Source organism: Anarhichas minor, unplaced genomic scaffold (genome assembly GCF_050575085.1).
Source record: "Anarhichas minor isolate MPS153535 unplaced genomic scaffold, ASM5057508v1 ptg000014l, whole genome shotgun sequence".
NCBI lineage: Eukaryota > Metazoa > Chordata > Actinopteri > Perciformes > Anarhichadidae > Anarhichas > Anarhichas minor.
Window position 1 is genome coordinate 12,084,877 of NW_027466460.1, and position 25,395 is coordinate 12,110,271.

At 42.8% G+C, this 25,395-nt stretch overlaps 1 protein-coding gene across 1 annotated transcript in view; it reads right to left on the reverse strand.

Annotated features, from left to right (window-relative positions):
• Positions 1-25,140, reverse strand: part of LOC142950027 (voltage-dependent T-type calcium channel subunit alpha-1H-like) — a 41,524-nt gene extending 16,384 nt beyond the window's left edge. Inside the window, exons 1-16 of the mRNA XM_076091935.1 lie at positions 25,111-25,140; positions 22,657-22,934; positions 16,449-16,542; positions 16,126-16,259; positions 15,649-15,746; positions 14,395-14,554; positions 10,498-10,810; positions 10,309-10,401; positions 9,625-10,204; positions 6,811-7,187; positions 4,941-5,092; positions 4,234-4,419; positions 3,861-3,978; positions 3,234-3,389; positions 2,307-2,394; positions 636-826 (exon numbers count right to left, since the gene is read on the reverse strand). Coding sequence (XP_075948050.1) covers positions 636-826; positions 2,307-2,394; positions 3,234-3,389; positions 3,861-3,978; positions 4,234-4,419; positions 4,941-5,092; positions 6,811-7,187; positions 9,625-10,204; positions 10,309-10,401; positions 10,498-10,810; positions 14,395-14,554; positions 15,649-15,746; positions 16,126-16,259; positions 16,449-16,542; positions 22,657-22,934; positions 25,111-25,140 — 3,048 coding nt within the window. The remainder of the gene's footprint in view (positions 1-635; positions 827-2,306; positions 2,395-3,233; positions 3,390-3,860; positions 3,979-4,233; positions 4,420-4,940; positions 5,093-6,810; positions 7,188-9,624; positions 10,205-10,308; positions 10,402-10,497; positions 10,811-14,394; positions 14,555-15,648; positions 15,747-16,125; positions 16,260-16,448; positions 16,543-22,656; positions 22,935-25,110) is intronic.
• Positions 25,141-25,395: the final 255 nt, after the last annotated feature.

Consider the following 25,395-nt stretch of genomic DNA (forward strand, 5'->3'; position numbering starts at 1 on the left):
CTGGAGAGAACACCATCACTGACAGCAGCGTGCCACCAATTAACAGGCAGCGGCGGTTGAAAAGAGCAGCAATGCATATCATTTTTCTCTGCACTGCACAGGTTACACTCTCTGTCACGCCTAAAAACACACATTTCTCTCCTGTGATGATTCTGACACGCCACATGATCAGAGCTGATAGTAACTTTGCTTGGATCCACTCGAGTATGAGACGTATTGACACACAGACCCAAGACATGACTTATTAATAGAGCAGGCTGGCTGAGAAAATATTGGTTGCAAGATATTTGCAAATGTTATATGAGGAAGGAAATATATTCAAGTAATTTGTTAGGTGTTAAGAATGCCAACGATGTTGTTTTTTTGTGAGAAACACGGAAGGTTTTATTTTCTCATATGGATTATAAAACTCTGATATTTTGTAGGTTTTGAACTTGTGCAAAACGATCACAAATCCCCAATTTCAAAATGTAGATATTCTTCTTTCCAATCATATCTAAATCACAGCTCAGCCTGGCTTTGTCTCCTTTTTAGTATATTTCATCATTCTCAGTTTGAGTGCTTCTGTTAATCAACTTTATTACTGATATTTAATGTGGTGATAATATAAGTTGAGGCACGCGTCCAAGGCTCACCGGTGACCTCTGCTCAAGGCTGTGGATGTCCATGGAAGCACCGCTCGCTCGCCGTGACTGGCTGTAGTTTATGGTGGGCGTGGCTGCAGTGTGCGTGATGACCGGCAAAGCAGGAGGAAGGTGATGGGGCATGGAGGCTTTGGGGTTCAAGAGACCATTGGGGCTCAGCATCATGGCCTGAATCTTGAGCTCTGCACGGGCGCACACACACACACACACACACACACACAATTATGCAAACTTTCTTTACAGGTTGATTCCAGTTTATTGAAAGTTGGGACTTTTTTTATTTTCATTTTTGGCCATCATTTGTATTGGTTATGAACAGGGCTGTAGCAACCACTGAAGACACAGAGGTGATGTCCACATTTTTTGTTTTTGGAATTTAAGCACCTAAAGTGCAGTTTACATTTTATTATTTAAAGATGCACATAGTGGAATTTTAAAATGTAGATACCAATATTTTTTAGACACTATTTAATAAAAACGTTGTAAATTTTAGGCCAAAAAAAACCATGAATACATACCACAGTTCAACAACTGACATTTTCTATCCCTGGCAGAATAGATAACAATCTTAGAAAACAGCTTATAGATCCCCAGAGAGAAACTCTGAGATGTGCAGCTGTTGGTTTTTTGTTTTTTTTAAGATTGCTTTTTGGGACATTTCGCCTTAATTAACAGTGTAGAAATGGGAGAGAGAGGGATGACACTGCAAATATATGGCATGCACTGTAACCACTCGGCTACTAATGTACTCCCAGGCTGCTGTTTTTCAATGATTACTGAATACAAACTATGGAACAATTTTACAGAATTTTGGGGCTTCGTCAAAATTATCTTTGGGGCTGCTTGGCCTTATGTGATATACAACTATGACAAGTATGGCAGGTCAAAGTTGGTCTATAAACTGTGACGTTTAGACAGTTTGGGTTATAAATTTACCGTTCATGTTTGTTTAAAACCTGCATGATCATCTGACTTGTGTTGCTTGTGTTTCTTGTCCTGTCCAACATCTTTTTAGAGCTGCTTTTCCCTGATCTCAGAAATGAACTTGGTGAGTACAATGTTATTATTAGCCACTAGTGCCGTGCCCATTCAAAATGTGCCTGTTCGGAATGTATTGCTGCTTGCAGCTTTCTCCAGAACCGCTAATCAAAACAACTTCATACTCGACACTACGCTTCTTTGTGTCCTGAGCAATGCAAGTGCCATGACATTGTTGTATCCCAGACCAATGCTAAAAAATGTATGGGTCATTTAGGAGCAAAAGCACACACATACAACAGCGGAGAGCGAGCCGTTCGGCAGTGTAACAGTTAATACCCTACCCTTCTCAGAACACAACGAAGTGTGTATGTAAAGCACAAATTATGTCCCATAGATCTCAAGGGCTCACACTCGAAACTGCACTTCCTTGGGTCGTCAGCAAGGAAGTGCTGACGACCCAAGTGTGAAGTCAAGTGGATAAACGGTTGTGGAGAAAATCGAGAGACATCCAGACATAAACACATATAGACAGAGACTCAATTTTGGGTTTAGATAAGAAGGGTGAACAAAACTACAACAATAGCACCCAGTTGCAATAATCCAAAAAAGATCCTTTAAGGTGATTGTAGGTGAGTGTGGATATTTCCATGTCCAGTTGTAAATTTATCTAAGAGTTTGTACCTGCAGCGTACAGCTCTCTCAACTTCTCCTCATCCTCGAAACTGAGCGATTGTCTCTCGTCATCGGCCTCAGATCTGTTGGCATCTCCCTAAAAACACACACACACATCACTGGGATCACCACTATCATCATAATCTTCATCATCAGCCTCACCTTCACCTTTCTCACTGTCTGTTGACTGCTGTAAAAGTGAAAAATATGATTAAGTCGAGAGGGAAACACTGAGAGACAAAGAGTGGAAGCCAGACGGGCGAAGGGGGTCTCCAGTGTTCTATAGTTGAGTTATGTGCATGGCTTTGGCAGCGATCTCCTGTAGTCACGCCAATAAAGCTTTACAGAATTTAATTAAAATTCACGCCAGAAAGATGGAGGCAGACGGCTTTGGCAAAGGGTATCTCTCTCTCTCTGTATGTGTGTGTGTGTGTTAGAGAGAGAGACAGAGAGAGACAGAGAGAGGGAGAGAAAAAGAGAGAGAGAGAAAGAGGGGGAGAGAAAAAGAGAGAGAGAGAAAGAGAGGGACAGAGAGAGAGAAAGAGAGAGAGAGAGAGAGGAAGCAAGTACTCTCTGATGCTGGAGATAAAAGATGAAAACTAAACAACAAAAGCTCACCAGCTGTGAATGGCAGGCGATATCAAACACATCCTACCCTGGAGAGTATTGTGTGAGCGTGTCAGTGAGAAAGAAAGATGGAGAGAAAGAGAGACAAGGGGATGGAAAGAGAGAGTGAGATAGAGAAAGGGAGGACAACTGAGAAAGAACAAGAGTGATGGATAAAGAGAGAGAGGGGAGAGACCACACAGGCAGGATGGTGGAGATTATTCTCTTGTAGGCAGCTTTGGTATTATCAGCACAACAGAGCTCAATTAGTCTCGTTCTCTCTGCCTCATTCTCTAAGTAGCTCAAATAAAACAGCATCTTTGCCCTTACTTCGGCTTGAAAGCCCTCAACCAAAATGGCTACAAGCAGGTTGAAGAGGACGTAGTTGCCAAAGGTCATGAGGGCTACAAAGTAGAGGGCAGCCAACGGCGTGGTGGAGGCCATCCCGTTATAGAGCACCGCGTTCCAGTCCTCCTGGGTGAGGATCTGCAGATGGGAAGAGACGGTGGAAGTCAAAGATACGTGGGGATTAGAACGATAAAGAAGAAGAGAGAAGAATAGGAGCAGATTCTTCATTTAATATCACATTGTCAGTTGAATGGTAATTATGCTCATCAGTGTTGAATGAGCTCCTGTGGAGTGCTTGTTTCATTACTCTTCCTCTCACTTTGCTTGTGAAGCGTATCTTACCTGCCCACTGGGAGAGTTTTTAAATTTTGTTGGAATAAAAATGGAGTGTGAGCACTCCCAAACTGGAGCAAATTAAATAAGAGAGAACATCATCCAGGCTTCTACTTGTGAAAGCAGCAGCTGCTGTTTTTGGATCTCATCCCAATTCATTTTAAAATACCATTTAACAGTAATTAATCGATGGGGAAATGTACTTATTTGTCTGCTCATTCATATCTGTATCTGTGTGAGAGAGAGAGAGAGTGCATGTCGGTGTGTTTGTCTAACCTGAAACACAGTGACAGTCGCCCAGAGCAGAGAGTCAAAGTTCTTTCTGTCAGGTAAAGTGTCTCCACTGTCTTGTCGCAAACCGAATTTACAGCCGAACAAATGCATCCCCAAGATACTGCAACACACAAACAAAACAATGAGCAAACATATTACTTTCATTAAATGGTGATTCAATTTGAATATGTAATGCCTGTGTGAATAATTGTGTATGTGCAAAAGGTGATGATGCATGCAGTAATATATCCTGTAACGACGTAAGAAAAAGGTCAGAACTAATGATTTTGATTCTTGTAATATGTAATTAAAGCTGAGAAAACAGATTGGATTGTCTCAGTATGCAGTATCGCTTTTAGAGAGAGAAAGAATATACCTGAATATGAAAATGAAGAGCATAAGCAACATGCTGAACGTGGCCACATTGTCCATGGTCTTCATCAGCACCACCAGCTGCCTCCTCAGGGCGGGAAGGAAGCGGACCAGCTTCAAAACTCTCAACAGTCGGAAGGTACGAAGCACCGACAACCCTCCCTCTGCCTCACCGACAATCTCCCACACACTACAACACACAGCAATGACAGGCAGATCATAAACACGAAGTTAAATTCACATTAAAGCAACCGAAGGAATCAATATGTACTGAACTGCAGCTCTAGCTCTTTTGAAGTCAGCATTGATATCATCCACAAAAAGCCTCACTTCCAGGTAGGAAAAGTGCTAAGTCATTTTTCTGACAGCGACAATGTGGATTCTGAAAAGAAGATATGGGCCAATGCTGTTTACAACTTACCAGCCAATAAAAGAGGTGAGAGCAGTGTGCACTGGCACGGTAAACAAGCAAAGCCCTTCAAGCACAGATACATAATTTAGCTTGTAGTACAACACAATGGAGTGAATACAGGGGCCCTTGGACTAAGACTGCAACCAGATGCAGAGCCATTGTGACAGCTTGGGAGACGTAACCGCAGTGAGGATTTTCAAATGACAGAACGAATACCTATAAACAGAATTCCTATTTTGGAGTAAACTTACAGTCAGAGGACCCCCCCCCCCCCCCCCCCCTTCCCCTCAGGGACCCACCTGATGATGACAATGATGCTGTCAAAGCCGTTGTAGGGGTTCTTGACGTAGCCAAAGAGCCCGAGAGCCATGAGCTTCAGCAGCATCTCAAGACTGAACATACTCGTGAACACCATGTTACTGATCTCCAAAATATCTGTCAGCTCCTTCGGCTGAAGAGGAGCAGTGTTTGTGGGGAGAAAACGGGGAGAAATTGATGGTCAGATATTAGACAGGCAAAGAGCAAAAATGAACAAATAAACAGAGGCAGACAGACTGGCAGTGAGGAGAGCAGTAGAGTCAACATGTTAGGAGTTTTTGAATTGCTAATCGGGGCTACAGTGAAGGTTTAGGAGAATGAAGTCTTAGATATGGAGAGAGAAGCCGCTGCAGGTTACCCATAATCCTTTGGAATAGAGAGAGTGATACACTTTTATTATTAATATTATTGATATTATTCAAACAAGTGGTTCTCAAACTGCAGGGGCAGGCTTGTTAATCTGATTTTTGTCCAACAAGAGTGCTACCAAAGTTATCAAGATTGATTCCAACTGCAAAACACCGATAATATTTAAAAAAATCTTGCTCTGCAGGTTTACTTTCAAATAAGCGAAAGTGTCTTGTGTTCCCGTTTAGCTAGACATTTTCAATTAGCACAACAGTAGTTCATGTTTAGTTCTAGATAATGACTTTAAAAAAAATGTGGTTGAAAGATTGAAAGGCCTTCTGAGTTCAAATTGGGGCGTGACAGGGAAAAGTTTGAGAACCACTAACGTAAAGTTTTTTTTTTACTTTTTAAGATTATGAACACATCTTAAGAAAAAGTAGTCTATTGTCCGCATATCCAAAGTTTAATACATCTTGTGAGTCCCTACCATAAAGCTGTCGTCGGAAAAAAAACTATGGTATTAAAAAGAGCCACCTTGTACCGGCGCATTAGGTGGCATTTTTTCATTACAGTGAACACAAACATTGTGGTTTACTTCTCCCAGCTCTTCAAACCAACAAAACATTGTAAACAAGTAACTATATGCCTCTGAGCATGCTCGGTGACATTTGCCTGACACAGAGCTACTCTCCAGAGATCAACAAAGAAGTCTCTGAGGTGTTTCAGACTAAACTGCACTTTTCACTTTCCCTGAAATGAGGGAATGTAGTCCAATGCAATTGTAAGGCTCTTTGTACTTAATAGTTTTTAGATGACAATTGATTTCTATAGCACAGAGGGAATAAAAGCTATATGGGGCTTTGGCAACGTATTCATATATCACTTAATTCATTCGTACACTTTCTCTGTTGGTTTTGATTTCTTCAAAGGATTTGTTGGTAGTAAAAAAAGGATGAAATAAAGCTGGAGTTATCCTTAAACATTAGTTATTCAAGAAGTCAAAGCCATCCAGATCAGTCATATTGTTCAGGAAATGGGCCAAACGCAATCTTCCCACGTCTCCCACAGTCTACGCCTGCCTTTCAGCCAATCACAATGTCAGATCTGTCCTCCTCTTCCTCCTCATTCGCTCTCGCTCTCTTCTCTCACTCTGCCCCGTCTCCGCTCACTCTCTCTGTCCCAGGGTCACGCTTTAATTAACACTTCAGGACTTATGAGTTTCTCCACCTCCTGACACATGCATGCACACACCCACACAGTCACACACACACACACACACACACACACACACACACACACACACACTTCGTGATCCCATATGCTCGGTGCTGTAAATGATGATTGAAGGGTAAGTTTATTGACTCCATCACAAACACAATGATTAGCACATCCGTTCTCAATCAAATTGTAGTCACATCCAATCTGCAAGAGGTATGCACATGGCTACGCATGTGCATACACAAACATACAGCCTCTAACGCTAACACACACACACAAACATACCTGTTCGTGGTACTCTATGCCCATCGACAGTGTGTTAATAAGGATGGCAATCATGATTCCTCTGCTGAAGTATCTGCTGCCAACAATGAGTTCCAGTTTAGTTTGGAGTCCCGCCCAGCAACGCTCGCACAGCCTTTTCCTTGGCTCAGACACCTGTGCATCACCGTGGCAGGGGCTGCTACAGTGACATGGGCTGTTACTATGACACGGGCTGTTGCCATGGCATGAGTTGCTGTACCCATGATGCTGGTCTTCAGGCTGCTCATTAACATTTTTGCTGTCATTAATTTGGTTGTAGTAAATGCAGTACGGGCATACTGAGGAGTCTCCTTGAACTTCACCTGGCAATGGTAACCCAGGGTGCCCAGTGCACCCACCTGCACAGACACAAGGAGGAGGTGATGTAGACATGGGCCACAAAAATCATACAAGCACAAAGGTAACAGTAAATAGCTGATTCTGTATGTTGCACTCCTGCAGCCATTCTGTCATTCCATGTATTCTCTGCTTGCTAAAGGAGAGCACCTTCATTTCATTTCTGGGAGACAAAAATTCAATAACATAGAAGCAACTGTGCAGTTGGGATGCTTTTGTGAAGATGGTGAGTTCTTTTATTAGAACAGGGATGTGAGTGTGTGTGTGTGTGTGTGTGTGTGTGTGTGTGTGTGTGTGTGTGTTGGGGGGAAGGGGCGTGGAGTGAAGCGGGAGTAAAATTTCAGCAGAATTCATTAGCAAGCATCTCGGGAGAAATGCTCCAATGACATACCAACAAACACTAATCTAACACGGGCAGTTCACTTGTCATCACAATTATTATCACAAATTCATGTTTAGTTGGAGACCGATATAGGGAATCCAATCTAGTCGTTCTGTGGTGTGTGTCCACAGATAATGTGAGCTGCAAGGAAACTTTCAGCAGGCAGACTTGCTGAAAATGGCTCTGCTCTGCAAAAATAAAATGTACCTGGAGCTTCAATTTTCAGCATTTTGGCCCAGTGCACGTAAGCACATACTGAATAATTTCTACTCTCTTGTTTCTGTGTTGCAAGTGTGTCAGCTACAATTATGATTTACAACTGCATTGTATTAATATTTTATATTATTTTCTCTTAACCGATTTTACACATCAAGGTCACTTATCACGGGGAGTATTCAGCCAAACAGAGTTTGAAGGACATGTTGGTCTTTTGGAGCACACCGGGGGTTTAAAGTCAGGGTATCTTGGCATCTGCTGCTTTGATTTTAACCATCCTCTTTTATGTTTCCATGAAGTGTGAGTCCCCCAATTTTAAGGAAGTGCAATTTCATGGAGTAGTCCTTTATGTAGTAATTTCATGTAGCAGTCCTTTATGGAGTAATTTGACATTATCTTCAGTATCCTATTGAAAATCATTTTAATGAATACTCACTTCCTAACTTTCACATCTTAAAGCTAAGGTTGGTAATCGTGAGAAACTAGCAGGAGTACACTGGATTTTCAAAATGATCCAAACGAAAAACCCAGACCAGTGTTGCCAACTATTTTGCAATGAAAGTAGCTGTCAGCACAAGCCCCAAAAGTCCCTAAATCTAGTAAGAAAGTCATCAAGTCGGCAACATGACAGCCCGTCCCTTCAGGCCTCCCTCCAAAGGCGCTCCCCCAACATGATCACTATGAACCTAGACAATGAACATGGTACTCACAGCTGTTAATCTAGCAGCTTGTGGAAGACTTTGGTGAAGACCAATGAGTGCATCATCAGAATATAGTCAGGCAGGCAGGCAGGTAGCCAGTCCAATCATTTCAGGCCAAATGATTGGACTGGCTTATTACAGTCCTGCGACAGCCACAGATACCAGATGTCTTTTTTAGTCAGAACATTTGATTCATTGATTTTTTTTGGGATGTAATGAGAATTTCAACAAAAATATCAAAGAAGATTACCAAGCCTAACTTTAACTCCACTCAGACTTCAGGGAATCAATCATAGAGGAGGAGATCTGGACAAAAGGTTGTTTGAAAGAGATGTCTTGGATCAACTGTCAATTGTTGACACATCAACCTTTAGGCTTGAATAAGTAGTTTGACTTGAGGGTTACACTCTTATTTGACATCATTTTCTTTTTAAACATTGGTGTTGTGGGGTATGACAGCATTTTCAGCAGTTTTTTTTTTCCACAGCATCCTTGTTTATGTAGCATGCAGCTGCTGGTAATGTGTTTTTCCCTTCCCCTTCATTCGTCGTATTCCCCATATTTGTTGTCCACAAATCCCATGTGACTACAATACCCCAAGTGTGATCTTATGTAAGGGATAGACAGATGTGTTGCCTTTGGGCTAATTACCTGATTATAAATATACGCCACAGTGTTCTTGCATTCAGTTTATGTGCAGACTCTAGCAAGTGGAAGCTCTTCTTCTTCATCATAATGCTTTGAGCACCAAAAAGCAAAAATTAAATTCACCTCCATTGCGTCAGAGGGGCAGACGTCTGTGATCTGCATGTCTTAATGCTGCCGAGGGCGAGTGGGAGAAATACGCTCTGTTGTAATTTGGTAGAAGTGAACCTCAAGGATTAGTTTTCTTTTAAGAAAGTATTTAAAGAATAAAGCAAAGTTATTCAAATCACTCTGACAAACACAAACAGAGGAACATTAAAGCTCTGTTGACTCTTTTTATTTAAAGAAAATCACTGCTAATGTTGCTAGAATACAGGGGGCCTCCACATCTAAGCATCCACCCCTGTAAGGCCCAGGTTGGCAAGCTATGTCCTTGACAGCACTCGCACTCACACATTCACAATCACACACAAACACACACCCCTTCGTACTCACCATGCTCCACCTCCAGCTGTGGCAGCCTGTTGACGGCCTCCTTGGCAACCAGCCTCTTCTTGTCCAGGGCCTTTGCATCCAGGTGACTGAGGAGGGGCGATATGAAGGGATAATTAAAACCATTCCCTCCATTTCTGACAGCAGGCTCAAGCTGAGGCTGTTGATGCTGGTGATGACGCTGGTGATGGTGATGATAAAGCTGATGAATGTGCGACAGGTCGTTGGGCACGTGTCCCGAGTGCCGGTGGGCAAGTCCGTTCATTTCTCCTGCTCCGCTCCCTCTGGCCGTTCCACCTCCTCGGTTCTTTCCGCACGCGCACGCGCAGTGAAAGTGTGTGTGTCTCTGAGTGTAGCAGCGGGACAGTCGTCGCCACGCCTTGCGGCCCAGGTGAGCAATGTAGCGGATCATCTCCTCGTAGCAGCTTCCTGGTTGACTGTCGCTGGCCAGCGTGGAAGCTGATTGGTGGAGCTGCCGGGCGTGCTGCTCTGATTTCATTAATGCATGTTCCCTCTGCTTTGTTTCAGAAAACTGGGTTGCAATGACGACCAGGCACAGGTTGATCATGAAGAAGGAGCCCACCTGGTCACGACAAGGTACACATTACACTCTGCTGTAGCACACAGTATACGATATACAGTATGTGGTCTAGCTGTTTTTACGTGTGTGTGTGTGTGATCGCTTACAATAATTAGGAAGATGAAGTAGATAAAGTTGTAGAAGGAATGTGCATCCATGACGTAGTACATGATGTCCACCCAACCTTCAAGAGTAATTACCTGTATGAAAGCACACACACAGAATGTAGTGTGCAGTGTGCAACATCATGAAATGATTAAAGATGGATATCTTAATATAAATTATTCAACATTTACCTGAAAAATGGCAATCCATGCATATCCGATGTTATCAAAGTTAATAGCTCCTTTGTGTGGGTTTACTTCGCCGGCACGACACTCATTGTAATACTGGTACCAGTTTACACATGACACCTGTTCATCTACATTGAGTCCCATCTCTGGAGGGGCCTCCTCAGCACCCAGGAAGCAGGAAGTCCCACTCACGCGGCGGCGAGGCACGTCAGTGCAGCGAAGCATCCCGTTCTCTCTTTCCATTGAGCAGATGAAGGGATGGTCCTCGGTGCCATCCGGCCGATAGTAGCCACTCAGGAAGGAGATGTTATATCTCCTGAAAAAAATATATTCTTTTATTTATTACACATTAAAAAAAAGTATATCCTTATTGTCAACAACTCCTCCAAAAAGACCAAAACCAACAATGCTTGAGTCTGTTTCTCAGAACTTTTTAACTTATTTTTTTCTGTCTGGGGCACTCAGCCCAAAGCTTCATTTAGTCCTTAAGAATCTTTGAAAATGGATCACAGAAATGTAGATATAGTTGCATTTTTGCATTAACAGCTGGACATTGTTGTTGTTTTTGGCAGTCAATACTCAGGCAGGAGCAAACATTACGTCTATTGCAGACTATTTTCAGATACGGATTATTTGGACATTTGGTGAACTAGTGGGTACTCACAACAACAGGGCCATGTATGTGAGATTGACTCATTTTGGACAACAATGGAGCTCTATAGCACAGAGGAATACGCTGTATCAGACTCTGGATGCACAAATAATACTTGTTATTCAAATCATTTCGTTGTTGGTTTTTGTCCAATAAGGAACACATTGAATTGGTCTTCTGCTTAAATCGGCCAAAAACAAAACACACACAATATGTTTCAGGACAAATTCAGGTAAAGTTTGAACAATTATTAGAAAGATAGAAAATGTTATCGACATTTTGTTTCTACAAAAGGTCTGATTGCTGAAAAAAAACAGAAAGACATAAGTTCCCTTGAGGAGGAAATGAGGAAACAGAGAGAAATACAGATGAAGGGGGAAAAAGAAAAGAGAGAGGGAGGGTGCAGTGGAGAGATAAGCAATCAATCATCTGTGATGTAGAGAAGGGTCACAGAGAAACAGCACTCCCTCACTTATTATTGAGGAAGGTCATTTTCTTGTTTATGAAGCAGAAAAAAATCCAAATTGCTAACTGAAAATGAAATCTAGAGAAGGATTAGCTCTGGGTAAAGATGTATTGGCTACTTCTGCAGCAGGCTAATGTGACCACATGAGATAAAAGCCTCGTACAGCTGTCGTATGTTAGAATGCAATCACATACTCCTGCCTCAGTGACACAATTAGAATAATGCAGTGCTTCTGTTTTTGTCATACTGCTGTGTTACAGTCATAATAAACTGAACTACTTTGAGTCTACGGCTCTCCAATGTGAGAATTACTGCCAAATAACTGAGTAGTTTGCTCATGCACTCTTTAATCACAATCACTTTTTAAACCCCATCTTTTTACTCCAACACCTGCTAGTCTATGTTATGGGGAACGGAATCCCACTTCAACAGTGGGACCTTCTCTCTCAGGCTATAAAGGTTATGGGTCTGGCACAAGAGGCGTCTACTTATTATGCAATGAATTTGCAGCAGGCAGTTACTGTATCTTATGCTCTGACAGCAGATTTGAACATTAATGTTGCAGAGAAAGAGTGCGATCATATACACTCGCCGGCCACTTCAATAGGCTTGTAGAATCTGATGTGAGCGAATACATAAATTATATCTTTACAAAGTTGTGATTAGCAACTGTCTGAGAGATATTGATTTAACTACATGTTTATTATTGAGGTTGTAGTTTGCAGTGGTGTTGAACTTGACAGCACTTTATTGAGAGGTGTTTCTTTTTTTGGCTACCCCATTTACATACATGAGAGGTACATATTTAACATATATATAGTATATCTATATATAATAGAATCACCTTTCAATATAATGCACCCCAGTACAACACCTCCACCCACTATGACCTCAATACTACGGGCAGCAGTAGCTTAATCCGTGGGGACGTGGCTTGGTAACTGGAGGGTCGCCCGTTCAAGTCCTTGCATGATTAAGCACAGAGTGTGGAATGGTAGCTGGAGAGGTGCCAAAGGTACTTGAGCAAGGCACCGGACCACCAAATTGCTCCCTGTACTAAAACTAGGATGGGTTAAATACAGAGGCTAAATTTTACTGTGTGCTGTGCTGTGCACAATTGTGTGACAATAACAGTTGATTTACATAAACATAAAGTAGAACAATTACCTTTCTGACCGTGTCAACAAAAGCTGAATGATTATATGCTCCGTAAGAGTAGAATTCATGGCAGAGCTGTTGTATTAGATTGTACAAGTGTTCCTAATGAAGTGGCCAGTGAGTGTACTGTATGTGAAAACGTTAGGAGGGTATCAAGAGACATTCTAGATTAATTGAATTTAAGATTCTAAATCGCATTTATTGACTGTTTAGGATTAAACTCAGGGACAACGCTGACTGTTGGAATTGCTGCAACTCTGAAGGGCCTCTTCTTCACCTACTATGGAAATGTGCCATGATTCAGAACTGTTGGCTAAAGGTTCATGAACGTATAATAAATAATACCCGGACCAATTTAGAGCTCTGCCCGAGGCTGTATCTTCTCAGTGATCCACATATGACATCTCGCTGCGGAGTCACAGACTTTATTCAGACCATTATAATGGTGGGAAAGCAAATCATACTGGAGGAACCCAGACGAGCCCTTATTCCATGAACGGTTCACAGAGTATAGGCAAAATTGGCAACATACGAACACATTTCTTTCAGCTTGAAGGACAGGAGGGAGAAATGTGTGGCAAAGTGGGGAGACTATACTTTGAATACATTGTTAATGTAATCTTGAAGTAAATCACACACCACGTACATAACACTTACATACTCTTTATGCGCCTGAGAATGAATTTGTTGCTTTTAAACTATTGTAAGAATAAACATTTGATTTGTGTTTTTATACATACATAAAGTCATTTCATTTGTTGAACAAAATGTGACAATTCAATAAAATACTAATTACAATTACATTTTTTATTTCATGTGATTATTTTACTGTTTCATTTTTCTTTTTTTATTTACTGTACTTATGTCTAATTATGTACTCATGGAGCAGATTTGTTTTAATGTAGTTTTTCCTTTGTTACGCATATTGAAATATTGTTTTTAAAGATGCTATTTCAATAAAGTGTATTATTATTATCATTATTAGTACTTATTCAGTTAGTGTAGTAACTGCACCTACATTCGTTTTATTTGACTACTCCAAACAGTACAACAGTATAAAGGCTGTTTCGACATAGCCCCACCTCTGAATTCACCACTGTCAGGGATTATTATCTAATCGGGATGGTTGAGCAGATGTGAGGTCAGGTGGTGAACATGATGCAGATGTCTGATGTTATCTGATATTATCCCATCGTGCTCGTGAACATGTGAGCAGGAGCGAGGTCGGTAGCGATGGTGTAACGGCGATGGTGATCGAGAATGACATGAAGGATCACGTAGGAGAGAACTGGAGTGACAATGAAACTCTGAGGGTTCGTGTTGAAACAGCCACTGAGAGTCCCTGAGTAGCGACACAAAAAATTCACTTAGCCCTCCTAATTGCCTAACTCCCTTGATTTGTGATCTCTAATTCTGGAGGTTCCAGCCAGAAGCACATTTTCTTCCTCCCAGACGGAGCTGATTAGAGAACAAACAAGATCTTGTGGTATCGATCCCCTCTTAGAAATAATAGCGGAGTGAAAGAAGCTAAGCAGTTGTGAGCAAACTTTTGACACATGGTTTCACTCTGAAAGGCCAATTCACCCCCTTGTTGTGACATCTGCCGGTTACTATAGTAACTCACATCTTGACATCCTCTCCCATGAAACAGCGGTTCCTCAGTAGCCCCGCCCACAGCTGCACGCCGACGATGCCGAAGATGAAGAAGACGAAGAAGCACAGTGCCAGCACGTTGCCCAGCATGGGAAGAGTGTCTAGAAGGAGGGTCACCAGGATACGCATACCTGCCAACACACACACATACAGCATAAACACCATGGGCAACTGTGCACATACGAGCAAGCATGTAAACTTAACTTTTTAGCGAAATGGCGGCCACAGGAAGAGTTGGCCAAACAGGAGGAATTTCTTAATGTACAATGCTCAAAATTGGAGCAGTGCAATTAATTGACTGGCAAATAATTAAGAGTTCAAATAGTGATAATTGGCCTCCACTCCACTCCACTACTGAAGAGCACAGATACAAAGTCTTCCTTTTTACTGCTTTTAGACTTGGCTACTTCAACCACACTCAGTGGTAAATTGTGCTAAGGTCACAGAGTGTAGTAAAAAAATGTAAGTTGGCTGGCCAGTTTGTGCAACGAGCTGTTAAGAACAACGCAAGAATCACAATGGTTTCCATGACTTTGTCCACTGTGTCCTGATTTGTTTTAAACATGCATTCATCAAAAGGAAAGCAGGAGCCGCTAATAGCAATGAAATGAAGTGGAATCTACAGGTCAGCCAAGGACGGTGACACATTTTTTATTGTCTTGGCTATGAATGTGATTGCTGACTTTCAGCTGAAGGTGTTTCCATGTCAGATGAACAATGTAAAAATTGAATCCCTTTTTATACAGTACTGCTTCGTAATAAGGGACAGAAGGTTTATTGGACTTAAGGAGACATCTTTCCTGCTGATGCTCTGCCAGGCCTACACTGCATCTTCACTTCTTGGTTGTTTAGGGTCTCAATCTGGTCCAAGTCAAACACACAGTGAGTTGGATTGCAGTCAGGTCAGTGAATTGTGCAGCCATTAATGTTATGCGTTTTGGCCATAAAGAAAACCCTTAATTGCCTTCTCTCTTCTCTTCTTCTCTTTACAGTCTTTGGCCTGCTGCATTGTCTTAAAGTTAGCTGAGTCCTATACTGTTGTTCACCCAATCTAGATGTGAACACTCCTAGAAGTTCATAGTCAGCACTTTACCCTCACAGTCACTGTTTCATTTAAAAGCCAGTGTACTTGAGTACAAAGCCAAGACGGTGAAAGACAATGAAAAACGGTCGTAATGCTCTGTGAGTGCAGTGTATGTTGGAAGAAAAAAGGATGAAAACTCACTGGGAACTCTGTTGATGGCTCGCAGCGGGCGGAGAACCCGGACCGTCCTGATGGCTGATAGGCTGACGTTGTGTCCATCAAGCGAGTACTCCAGCATTCTGCGGAGAGGGAAAGCCACTGCTGTGTCACTGGCTCAGCCTGACCTTGGCAAACCCTGACGGTCTACAGGGATCCCAGCAGAACTCAGTGCACCGACTCTGAGATACATAGCCTTTTAACTACCAATCACCGAGGTCTCTGCCTCTCAGGACCGAATGATGCCATTGTCATTCTGCGGAGCTGTCACGCACACACAACTTTCCGCCGGTTCATCTAAGCACGCGCACACACACGCTTGACATTTAACTGGCATTAAACAAGTGTCTAAGCTTTACACAAAACACACATACATACACAATTTTGGCTCATGTTTAATGTCAGACGCGCTTGTGTACATGTGCATGCGTGTGTGTGTGTGTGCGTCTGTTGAACACTCACCCCACAATAACAATGAAGAAGTCCAATCTGTTCCATGTGTCGCCAAGGTAACCGTTGTGACCTATGACCCCAAGAGCCACCATCTTCATTACCATTTCCGTGGCAAAAAAACCAAAGATCCCATCATCCAGAGCCTGCACACACACACACACACACACACACACACACACACACACACACACACAGAGGATTAGCGTAAACTGATTAAGTGGGGGGAAAAAATTAAAGCAAAAACTTTTCAGACTCTTGATAATAAAGTCTCAAAGCTGAACATAATTAGTTTGTAATTTCAGATTTTGTGTGCGTGCGGGTGTGTGCGTTACCTGCAGCAGGAAGGGTGTGTGGTCACAGGGCTGGAACATCCCTAGAGTCACACAGTTCAGCAGGATGGCCAAAATGCTCACACGCTCAAACCATGTGACAGAAGGTTAAGGGTCGACACCACGGCAGAGATTGGACATTGATTACATTTGCAATATTCAATATTAGCACATTTCATGGAGCGGTGCATTTAGCTAATTAGGTTGATTGACAGGAGACATAACAACAACAAACCGAGTAGATTGCTGCTTGTATGTTCCACTTCAGCTCCACCCAGGTGTCCTCGCTTAGAAAATCAAAAATACATATTTTTCTTCTTACTTGTAGTGCTTTTTATCAATCTAGGTTGTTTTGGTGTGAGTTGCCTAATTTTGGAGATATAGGCCAAAGACATGTCTGCCTTTTCTCAAATATAATGGGACTCTATGGCACTCGGATTGTGGTGCTCAAAGTGACAAGACAATCAATTTGAAGAACTAAACAGCAATGTCTCTTTACCGAAATCATGACCCGGTTTCTCAAGTTAATCAACAGATCACAAGCCAAGTTCGATATAGTCCTGTTACATTCAAGAGAGAGCTGATATCTCCAAAACTAGGCAACTCACACCAAAACAATCTAGATTGATAAAAAGTAGTACAGGGGAAAATATGTGTTTTTGATTTGTGGCTGAACCGTACCTTAAAGATTAGATTGCAAGGGCAGCCTCAGTGCTCTTTGTCATAGATTCTACCAGTGTCGGGAACTCTACTGGAGTAATAAACACCATTATTCCAAAATATATTGGAGAGCACTGTCTACCATGTCACTCTAAAATATCACATTGAGATCTGGTGACTGTGAAGACCATAGAAAATGATTCAGATCATTTTCATTCTCATTAAACCATCCAGTGACCCTCGTGCCCTGAGTGGAATCGTCTGCATATATTATGTTTCCCTGCTCATTTATTCATCTGTGTCTAGCCAATGGTAATGTCTGCAGTAACCCAGGGGAAACCCTGAGGAAACTGAATGGTAGACATTAAACGTCCAGCCATGTCTATCTTTCGCTGCACAAAACATTACCAGACTAAATTTACAAAAGATCTGTGAGCAAGCACACACAACTCTGAATTTTGCGCCTCACAGCTTGTGAAATCGAATTTGCAAGCTACAGAACTGAATGTACCAAACCATAAAATGATTGCTATAAGGGTGGAAACTAGCTATAATAGGCTTAAATGTATCAACTTTGATTTATAAGCACAACGTCTGACAGGACATTTTGACATGTTTAATACTCTCAACTAGAAAAGAAAGACAGCTACCATGAAACAGTTGGCAAGACATTTAAAGTCAGTTTAAGTATAAACTTGCTTATGGTGGGTTTCTGTGCATGTGTGTTGCTTCGTAGCTGTCAAACTGGAAGAAGGAGCACAGCTCAGAAGTGGAAAGCAGAGAGGTTTAAAGGGGGAAGGAGTCTGAAGTAGAAAGTTAAAGGAAAGATTGTGTTTGCGTCACACAAACACAGATGCACACATATACTCACAAACGTGAAAACTGCTGAATGGATGACAGGAACGTATTCAAGAGCCACGGACGCGTAAATAATAAAGCCTTGGAGCATCCACATGGACGCACACACGCACATACCCACACACACACACACACACGCTCAGACATAGAGTCCCCTGCCCGGACACTTTGCTCTCAAGAGGGCAGAAAAATTAATGAGAGTACAATCCTTTATCACCCCTGAGACAGAGAGAGGGGGGGAGAGAGAGAGAGAGAGAGAGAGGATAGATAGAGAGAGAGAGAGAGAGAGAGAGAGAGAGAGACTGAGAGAGAGAGAGAGAGAGAGAGAGAGAGAGACTGAGAGAGAGAGAGAGAGAGAGAGAGAGAGACAGAGAGACAGAGAGAGAGAGAGAGGGTAATCCAGTGTCCTCCCTTTGCTGTGGTTGCCATGGGAACCCCCATCTCACCGTGGGAACTGACTCCTGAGTTTCACTGCTTGCATCCTGTCTGGACTGGAACACAACACAATTAACACTCACACATAAACACACACACACACATAAACACTCTCACACACATGCACACACAAAAGAAAATTATGTCCTTCAGCGCAACTCCATCCTTCATTTCCTCAACGCTGAGGAGGATCTAATCCTGCTCCATCTGTATACGTTACAGCATCACTTGCATAACCATGAATGTCTATGAGATACACACACACACACACACACACACGCATAACAAGGGACGGAGCAGGGTCAAGGTGTGAGTGATGGATGAGACGGGAGTATTTCCAGTGTTGGCCCATCATTCACCATCAGTGATGAGACACAGTGGGAACGTCCTCTCCTCTGTCCCTCTGTCTCGCTCTATTCATTGCTTTTCCTTTATCTGTTATCACGCTCAACCATTCCCTCTATCATCTCTCATTTTCCTCCACAGCCCTTTTCCCCTCTCTTTGGCCCAATTATTTTTCTCTTTGCTCCGCTCCTCCTGATCTCCGTGTATCCCTCTTGCTTCGTATAGCGCGGTATAATTTCCAATCTTCATTCCGTATCATTTCTTGCATATCTTTTGTGCTCATACGCTCCTATCTCTCTCTCTAAGAAACGCCCTTCCACATCTCCACAAAGGACTGCCCTTGGGCAGAGCTTTAGTCTCTCTGGCATAAACCTGAGTCTCAGCCAACAGATAAACTACAACTACACTTAATAATTAACATCGTCAGAGGGATGGAGAGGCAGAGAGACTGACAGGGTGAGAAATAGGGATGTAGATACAGTAAGGGAGAGGAGGTGGAGAAAGAAACAGGGGAAATAAAAAAAAAGCAGAGCTGAACAGCGGGATGAAAGAGGTTAACACTCCGACGATACAAGTTCTTAAGTGTAAACAACTGACTCTGTCTGCCTAATTGCCTCATCTTCTTGTTCTTCCTCCGCCTCCAAGAACCACCACCACCACCACCTTCTCCTCGTCTCTCGTGCTCTCCCCCACTCCAACTCTCGCTCTCCTCGAGTGCCAACACAGGTAATAAAGGTCAGGCAGAGATTATAAATCAAATCAGATCACATCACCCTGATCTTTCTGGCATCATCCTCCACCCTTGGCTCGGATACACATGCTAGGAGCAGCATGTTGGAACATTTTCATATGCAACGTTCATTAACTTAAAAGGATCACCCATGGGGACACACAGGCCATCTGGATACACACAGAATATGTGGCCACATTTTCTGGCTTGAGAAGCTTTTAGATTTTTCAATGTGGTACCACTGTCTAATAAGACACCCTAGCTTTTATAGCTTTGTATATCAGTTATAAACCATTAAGAAGAACTACATTTCACCACAGACTGAAAGTATTTAAACAACTACCGGATGGATTGACATTCAATTTGGTAAACATATTAATTGTACCCAGTGGATCTATGCTAAAGACTATGGTGATCCTCTGACTTTTCATCTCGCACCATCATTACATTGAATGTTTAATTAGTCAAATATTTGGATTTATGATCATATATCTTAATGGTATATATACGATTCTAAACCAATGGTTAAAGGGTCTATTGAACCGGGTTAGGCTTGATAGACCCTTTCACCATTGGTCCTATTGATCGAAATAACATAAAATGTGAACTACTGTGTATGAATAATAGTAACGAGCAACCTGCTCGCTAGTTTCCTCATGCTCTTTCTCTCTCTCCACACACAGACTTGATTAAACATAACCTAGTTAAGCTCAAAGTCTGTCATGTGCAGTGTGTGCGTGCGTGTGTGTGTGAGGGTGCGTGTGTTAGTGTGTGTGTGTGTGTGTGTTAGTGTGAGTGTGTGTTAGTGTGTGTGTGTGTTAGTGCGAGAGAGAGAGAGAGAGAGAGAGAGAGAGGGAGAGAGTGTCTGAAATGAACGTGGCTCAAGTTAAGATACTGTGAAGTTGTCAAATCCTCTGGCTCCACCCCCACAGAGTGTGACAGCTGGTAACCATGGAAACACGTGCAGGAATCATGTTAATTGGCTGAAATGACAGCTCACCCTACTTTGAGTGAGACCTCCTCCTGTCCATCGTTGTCTCACCCACCTCTCCCTCACACACACACACTACAACCCAATTAAGAGGCAGTTTAAAAAAAAGGAAAAGAGAGTGATAAATAGGAGGGCATGGGATTAATATTGAGTAAAGGGGGATGAGAGAAAGAATAAAAGAAAAGAGAGAGCGCGCAGAAGAAGAAAGGCAGGCAGAGAAAGGTACTAGTATAGGAATGACACATACAGCTTTTCTCATCTTTGAACAAAAGGAAACGCTCTGAATGTTTCATGCACTGCTGAATAAATTATGTATATGTGTGTGTGTGTGTGTGTGTGTGTGTGTGTGTGTGTGTGTGTGTGTGTGCGTTGCCTACGCACCTCCCCACATGTATGTGCGTGTTTCTATGTGTGTCATATGTTAAATGGAAAAGCTCAGCATTCACAAAGTAGGCACCTTGTTCCACACTTAGAATCTAACGTCTCCCCCTCCCAGAGAAACAGGAGATATGAAAGAGATCAATGTAGCTTTGAAGGAATACAAAGACTGTTATATAATAAGCAAAACCCAACGTTGTTTCTGTGCCAAATAAATGTGTGTTAGATAGACATGCTGTAGCGTGGAGAGATGTACAGTATGTTGTCAACACGGCACAAAAGGAGGATGACTGTGTTTCTAAGAGGGAGGAAATGGAAGGACATGAGATAGGAAATGAATTTGTAATATGTACTGAGTGCAAAAAGGCAGACAGGAAGGAGGGGTCAACTCGGGAAAGAAATGGGACTTGCAGCTCTTGGGGACTGCCCCCCCTCCCAGTGTGCTCACATTAATGTCCCTGTCGAACAACGTCCAACCACATTACTTCCCCCGCAGATCACTCACACACACACACACACACGCACACACACACGTAAGTATAACGTATCGACATATATACAATTAATCACATAATGGGACACATGCCAATATAGCCGTGCCGTGTGGACACGCAAACAGATGAGATGACTGACAGACACAAAAACAAACAAATAATCGGAAGTAACCGGGCCGTCGGGGCAGAGCTACGCTGTTGCCAAGCAACCAGGTGATTCCTCTAAAGTGCCTCTCCATGGGAGAATCCCTCGTTTGTGTGAGGGCATTCACACGCTTGTTTGTGTGCGTGCGTGTGTGTGTGCGTGAATGTGTGTGTGTGTGTGTGTGTGTTTGTGAGTGTGTTTCCAGTAAGTTAGTGCTGACACAGTGAGCGTACAATAATCTGAGATGCGACCATGGTAACAACACAGCAGGCGAGTTTTGTCGATAGCATTTGTAGTGTTTCCCCCCCCCCTTTTTCTTTTGGTGTACATTTTATTTATTCAGCAATTATGTATTTATATTTTATAGAGAACACAGAGTGCTGACAGTGGCAGATACCCACAGACGTGCACAAACGACCGACACACACACACACACATGGAGTCATAAGCAGCGGAAAATATTCAATTTGGAAACCCTTGACAAATCCCTGAGGTGTTACTGACGTTTATGCACGCTTCGGAGTATTCATAGCTGCTCACACACACGCGCTGCAGCGCTGATAACTACACGCACACACACACACACACACACACACAGTCACACCTTCACGTCATCAGCAGATAGAGAGGTTAGGACGAAGAGTGAGAGACAGGGAGGGGAATGGGAGGTGAGTGGATGAAGACAGAAGCAGAGCGAGGTTCGGAGGCGACGTGAGTTCTTACTGTTTGTGACTCCTGCTGTATAAATGGAGGTCAGTAACAATGCTACTGACAGGCGGCTGTAACCCTGGAGATTCATTATGCCTTGTCACTATGGAAACCTCCAATCAGGGACAAATATTACCCATCTTTTCCAACAACTAATGGGTCTAAGGAAATACCTGAGATCTTCCAAACACACACACACACACACACACACACACACACACACAGACATGCACAATACTGACCTTCTTCCCGTCTCTCTTGTGTTTAAAGCTAAAGTAAACATCTCGGCGCGAGGTGCCTTATAGGTACAACAGCTTTGAGAGAGTACAGAGCTGAAACACAAACAGACAATGTCTCTCTCACATTCATTCGCTTTCTCTAAACAGAAACACACACACACACACACACACACACACACACACACAAGTTCTCAGTGCTTCAGGTGCACTCCCGGCGGTGAAGGATATGGGTGGCAAACAGCTCGAAGGCACCAGGAGCGGGGTGGGCTGGTTTGGGTCAGAGCCAAAAGAACCACTGGTGCTAGAGTGGGATACGGCAGCTCTTCTTTTTCCTCTTCCTCCTCCTCTTCCTCCCCTTCCTGCTCCCTCTCCTCTCTCTCAACTGACACATGCACCTTCTCCCCCTCCTCCTCCTCATTCCCTTCCTCCTGCGTTGGTCCTCGGTGCTGCTCATGCAGGTCTGAGTCCTGGTTGCCCGTCATCACCGTGCTGTGAACAGCCTGAACCTAAAAGAAGGCGCAGGGGGCAACGGCAAACTGTTCAGGACACAGGCGACATATGGATGCATGTGTCTGTGTGTGTCCGTGTGACTTTGTATGATTCTGCTGTGTTGCCTCGTGGATGGAACTGCAGCTCCACAAAACAAACTGCGCTGATCGTCAAGCCTGTCCATCAGACCCTTTACCCTCTAGCTAAGCAGCATAGAAACTCTGTTTTTGTCTGAAACAATAAGCGACCTTCAGGGGAAGAATCCCAGCCAGCAAGCAGTCCTGTGCAGGAAATATAAATCTACAAAAACCTAAACAGAATGAACTGAAGGGACGTGAGCAAAGTTGCAAACACAGTGTCAGCGCAGGCAACAGGAAGCACTTAGACCACTTAATGTTAATCCTACAGCTGTACAATTCAGTGATGACAACAGGCTATTACTGGTGATGCTTTTAATCCAGACTGGCTTTAAACAATCTGGACAGACAGTGAGAGAAAGTAGCTTAGATGGCTTGTACATGTTGCTGTGAAGTGAATAAAGTGTGGGGTATTTCATGCATTTACGATCACTTTCCACTCATGATGATTACTTATAGCTCTCTGAGGTATAATATTTTCTTGAGCTATATAATTTAACATAAAATCTCATGACACGCAGTGACTTTGTCGAGCTACAACAGCCTGTGGTTAAATTGTATAAGTACTGACAGGAATTTCTTGAAGCATTGGAATATCATGTCGGAAATGTCAAATTGAATGATAATCGCAGTTTAAATTAAGAGCGTGATCACAAGAGCGGATTCATTTCTTGGCTTTTCATTTCCCGTTTAAAATTTCCATCACATTTTCTGCTTTATTGGACAGTATGCAGTGGAGTTTGGCAGTAAAAGATGGGAGTTGGAGCATGTGACACAGTCCACGTTGTCTCGAGTGCACAGCAAACACTCCCCACTGCTCATTCCATTGCTTATTGATCCCCTGAGATTCTGGAAAATGTATTCCAAAGCTTCCAATTTGTCGTCAAGTTGGAGCAAGAGCTGCATTATTTGGAAAACGAACATAAAGAACAATCAGGACAGCAGAAGTCTGGGCCAACCACGAGTCTGTGCAGGCATTATACTCTGCCTACCGTGAGACAGGACAAGAGGAGAGCTGGCATGCAAGTTCATAGCGTAGACAGGAGTGTTTCTGTGTGTGTGCGTTTGATGAAAATAATGAGATTGAATCTGCCACTATCCTTCTTTCCTGTGTATTTTTATTATGGGCACGTTGCCTAAATTGAGTGAGGGGTCCAGGGCCGCACAGTTTAAGGCTTTTTGTTGTGATTCAACAGTAGCTGATGGGCGGACATCAATCAACCATTGAAAAAAAAGAAAGCCATTCTTCTGCACAGTTAAAAACCTGCTGATGAGCCCTTTCAAAAGACTTTAAAAACTCATTATGAGCCTCCCTTGCTAACAGTCAGGCCATGTGGAAATTAAATCCTCCTCTCAACCAGTTACCAGAACAAAAATATATTCACACCTCTATCAGACCGCTGAAACACATTAAGTTTATTATTCCTTCATACTGTGCAGTGTGCACTCATCACAAATGCATAAATTGCCTAATCTTTTAACCAAAAATGTACAACAGCGTCATGCTCAGTAAAACCAGGGTAAACAACAGATATCCATAAATTCAAACATTTTCTTTTCAGTATTATTGTTATACAGTGATATACAAAAATCCTCCTGAAGGCCAACCAGTTCCAGATACCGACATGAGGCTACAGCATGTCCCAGAATTACACTGAAACGCAAATAGTCTAATTAATCCTAGAATAAACGGTAGAATGATATAAAATCAAACATCTCGGCATTCGTCTAGTAATTTTTGTGATATTATATGATGTAATATATATATATATATATATATGTATACATATATATAAATATACAGGCCTACCATAAAGTACATTAAGGCCATTAACTTATAACACTTTACCTGGTTATGAGAACATTATTTTAATTAATTTTAATTTCTTCCTTTATGAGGAGGACACACCGCCATTGACAAAGAGCGACATCATAGGATCTGGACATGTTCTATTGTGTCACGGGCATTCACCAAGCGCAGTGCACGGGACAGGAGAGCAAAGACAAAAGTATATTATTGCACAAAAAACAAAAAAACTTTGACTGCCTTCCTTACCGGGGTGCAGCGTCCATCCACCGGCGTCATTCACTCCGGGTCCGCCGTGCGCCCTGAGCTGGAGCCCTGGTGCTCCATCTGAGAGCAACCCGCTGGTCCTCTGCCTCCTCCCCCCTGCCGATATCCAAACTCAGTCCGTCAATCGGGACTCGGGTGGATGAAAAAAAGAGGGGGGGGGGGGGGGGGAATTAGAGAAGAATGTGGCGCAGAAGTTTTAATAACCGGGAAAAGTAAAGTTACATTTAACCAGGTGGCTCCCCGTGCGTCTGCGTCCCCTCAGCCGCT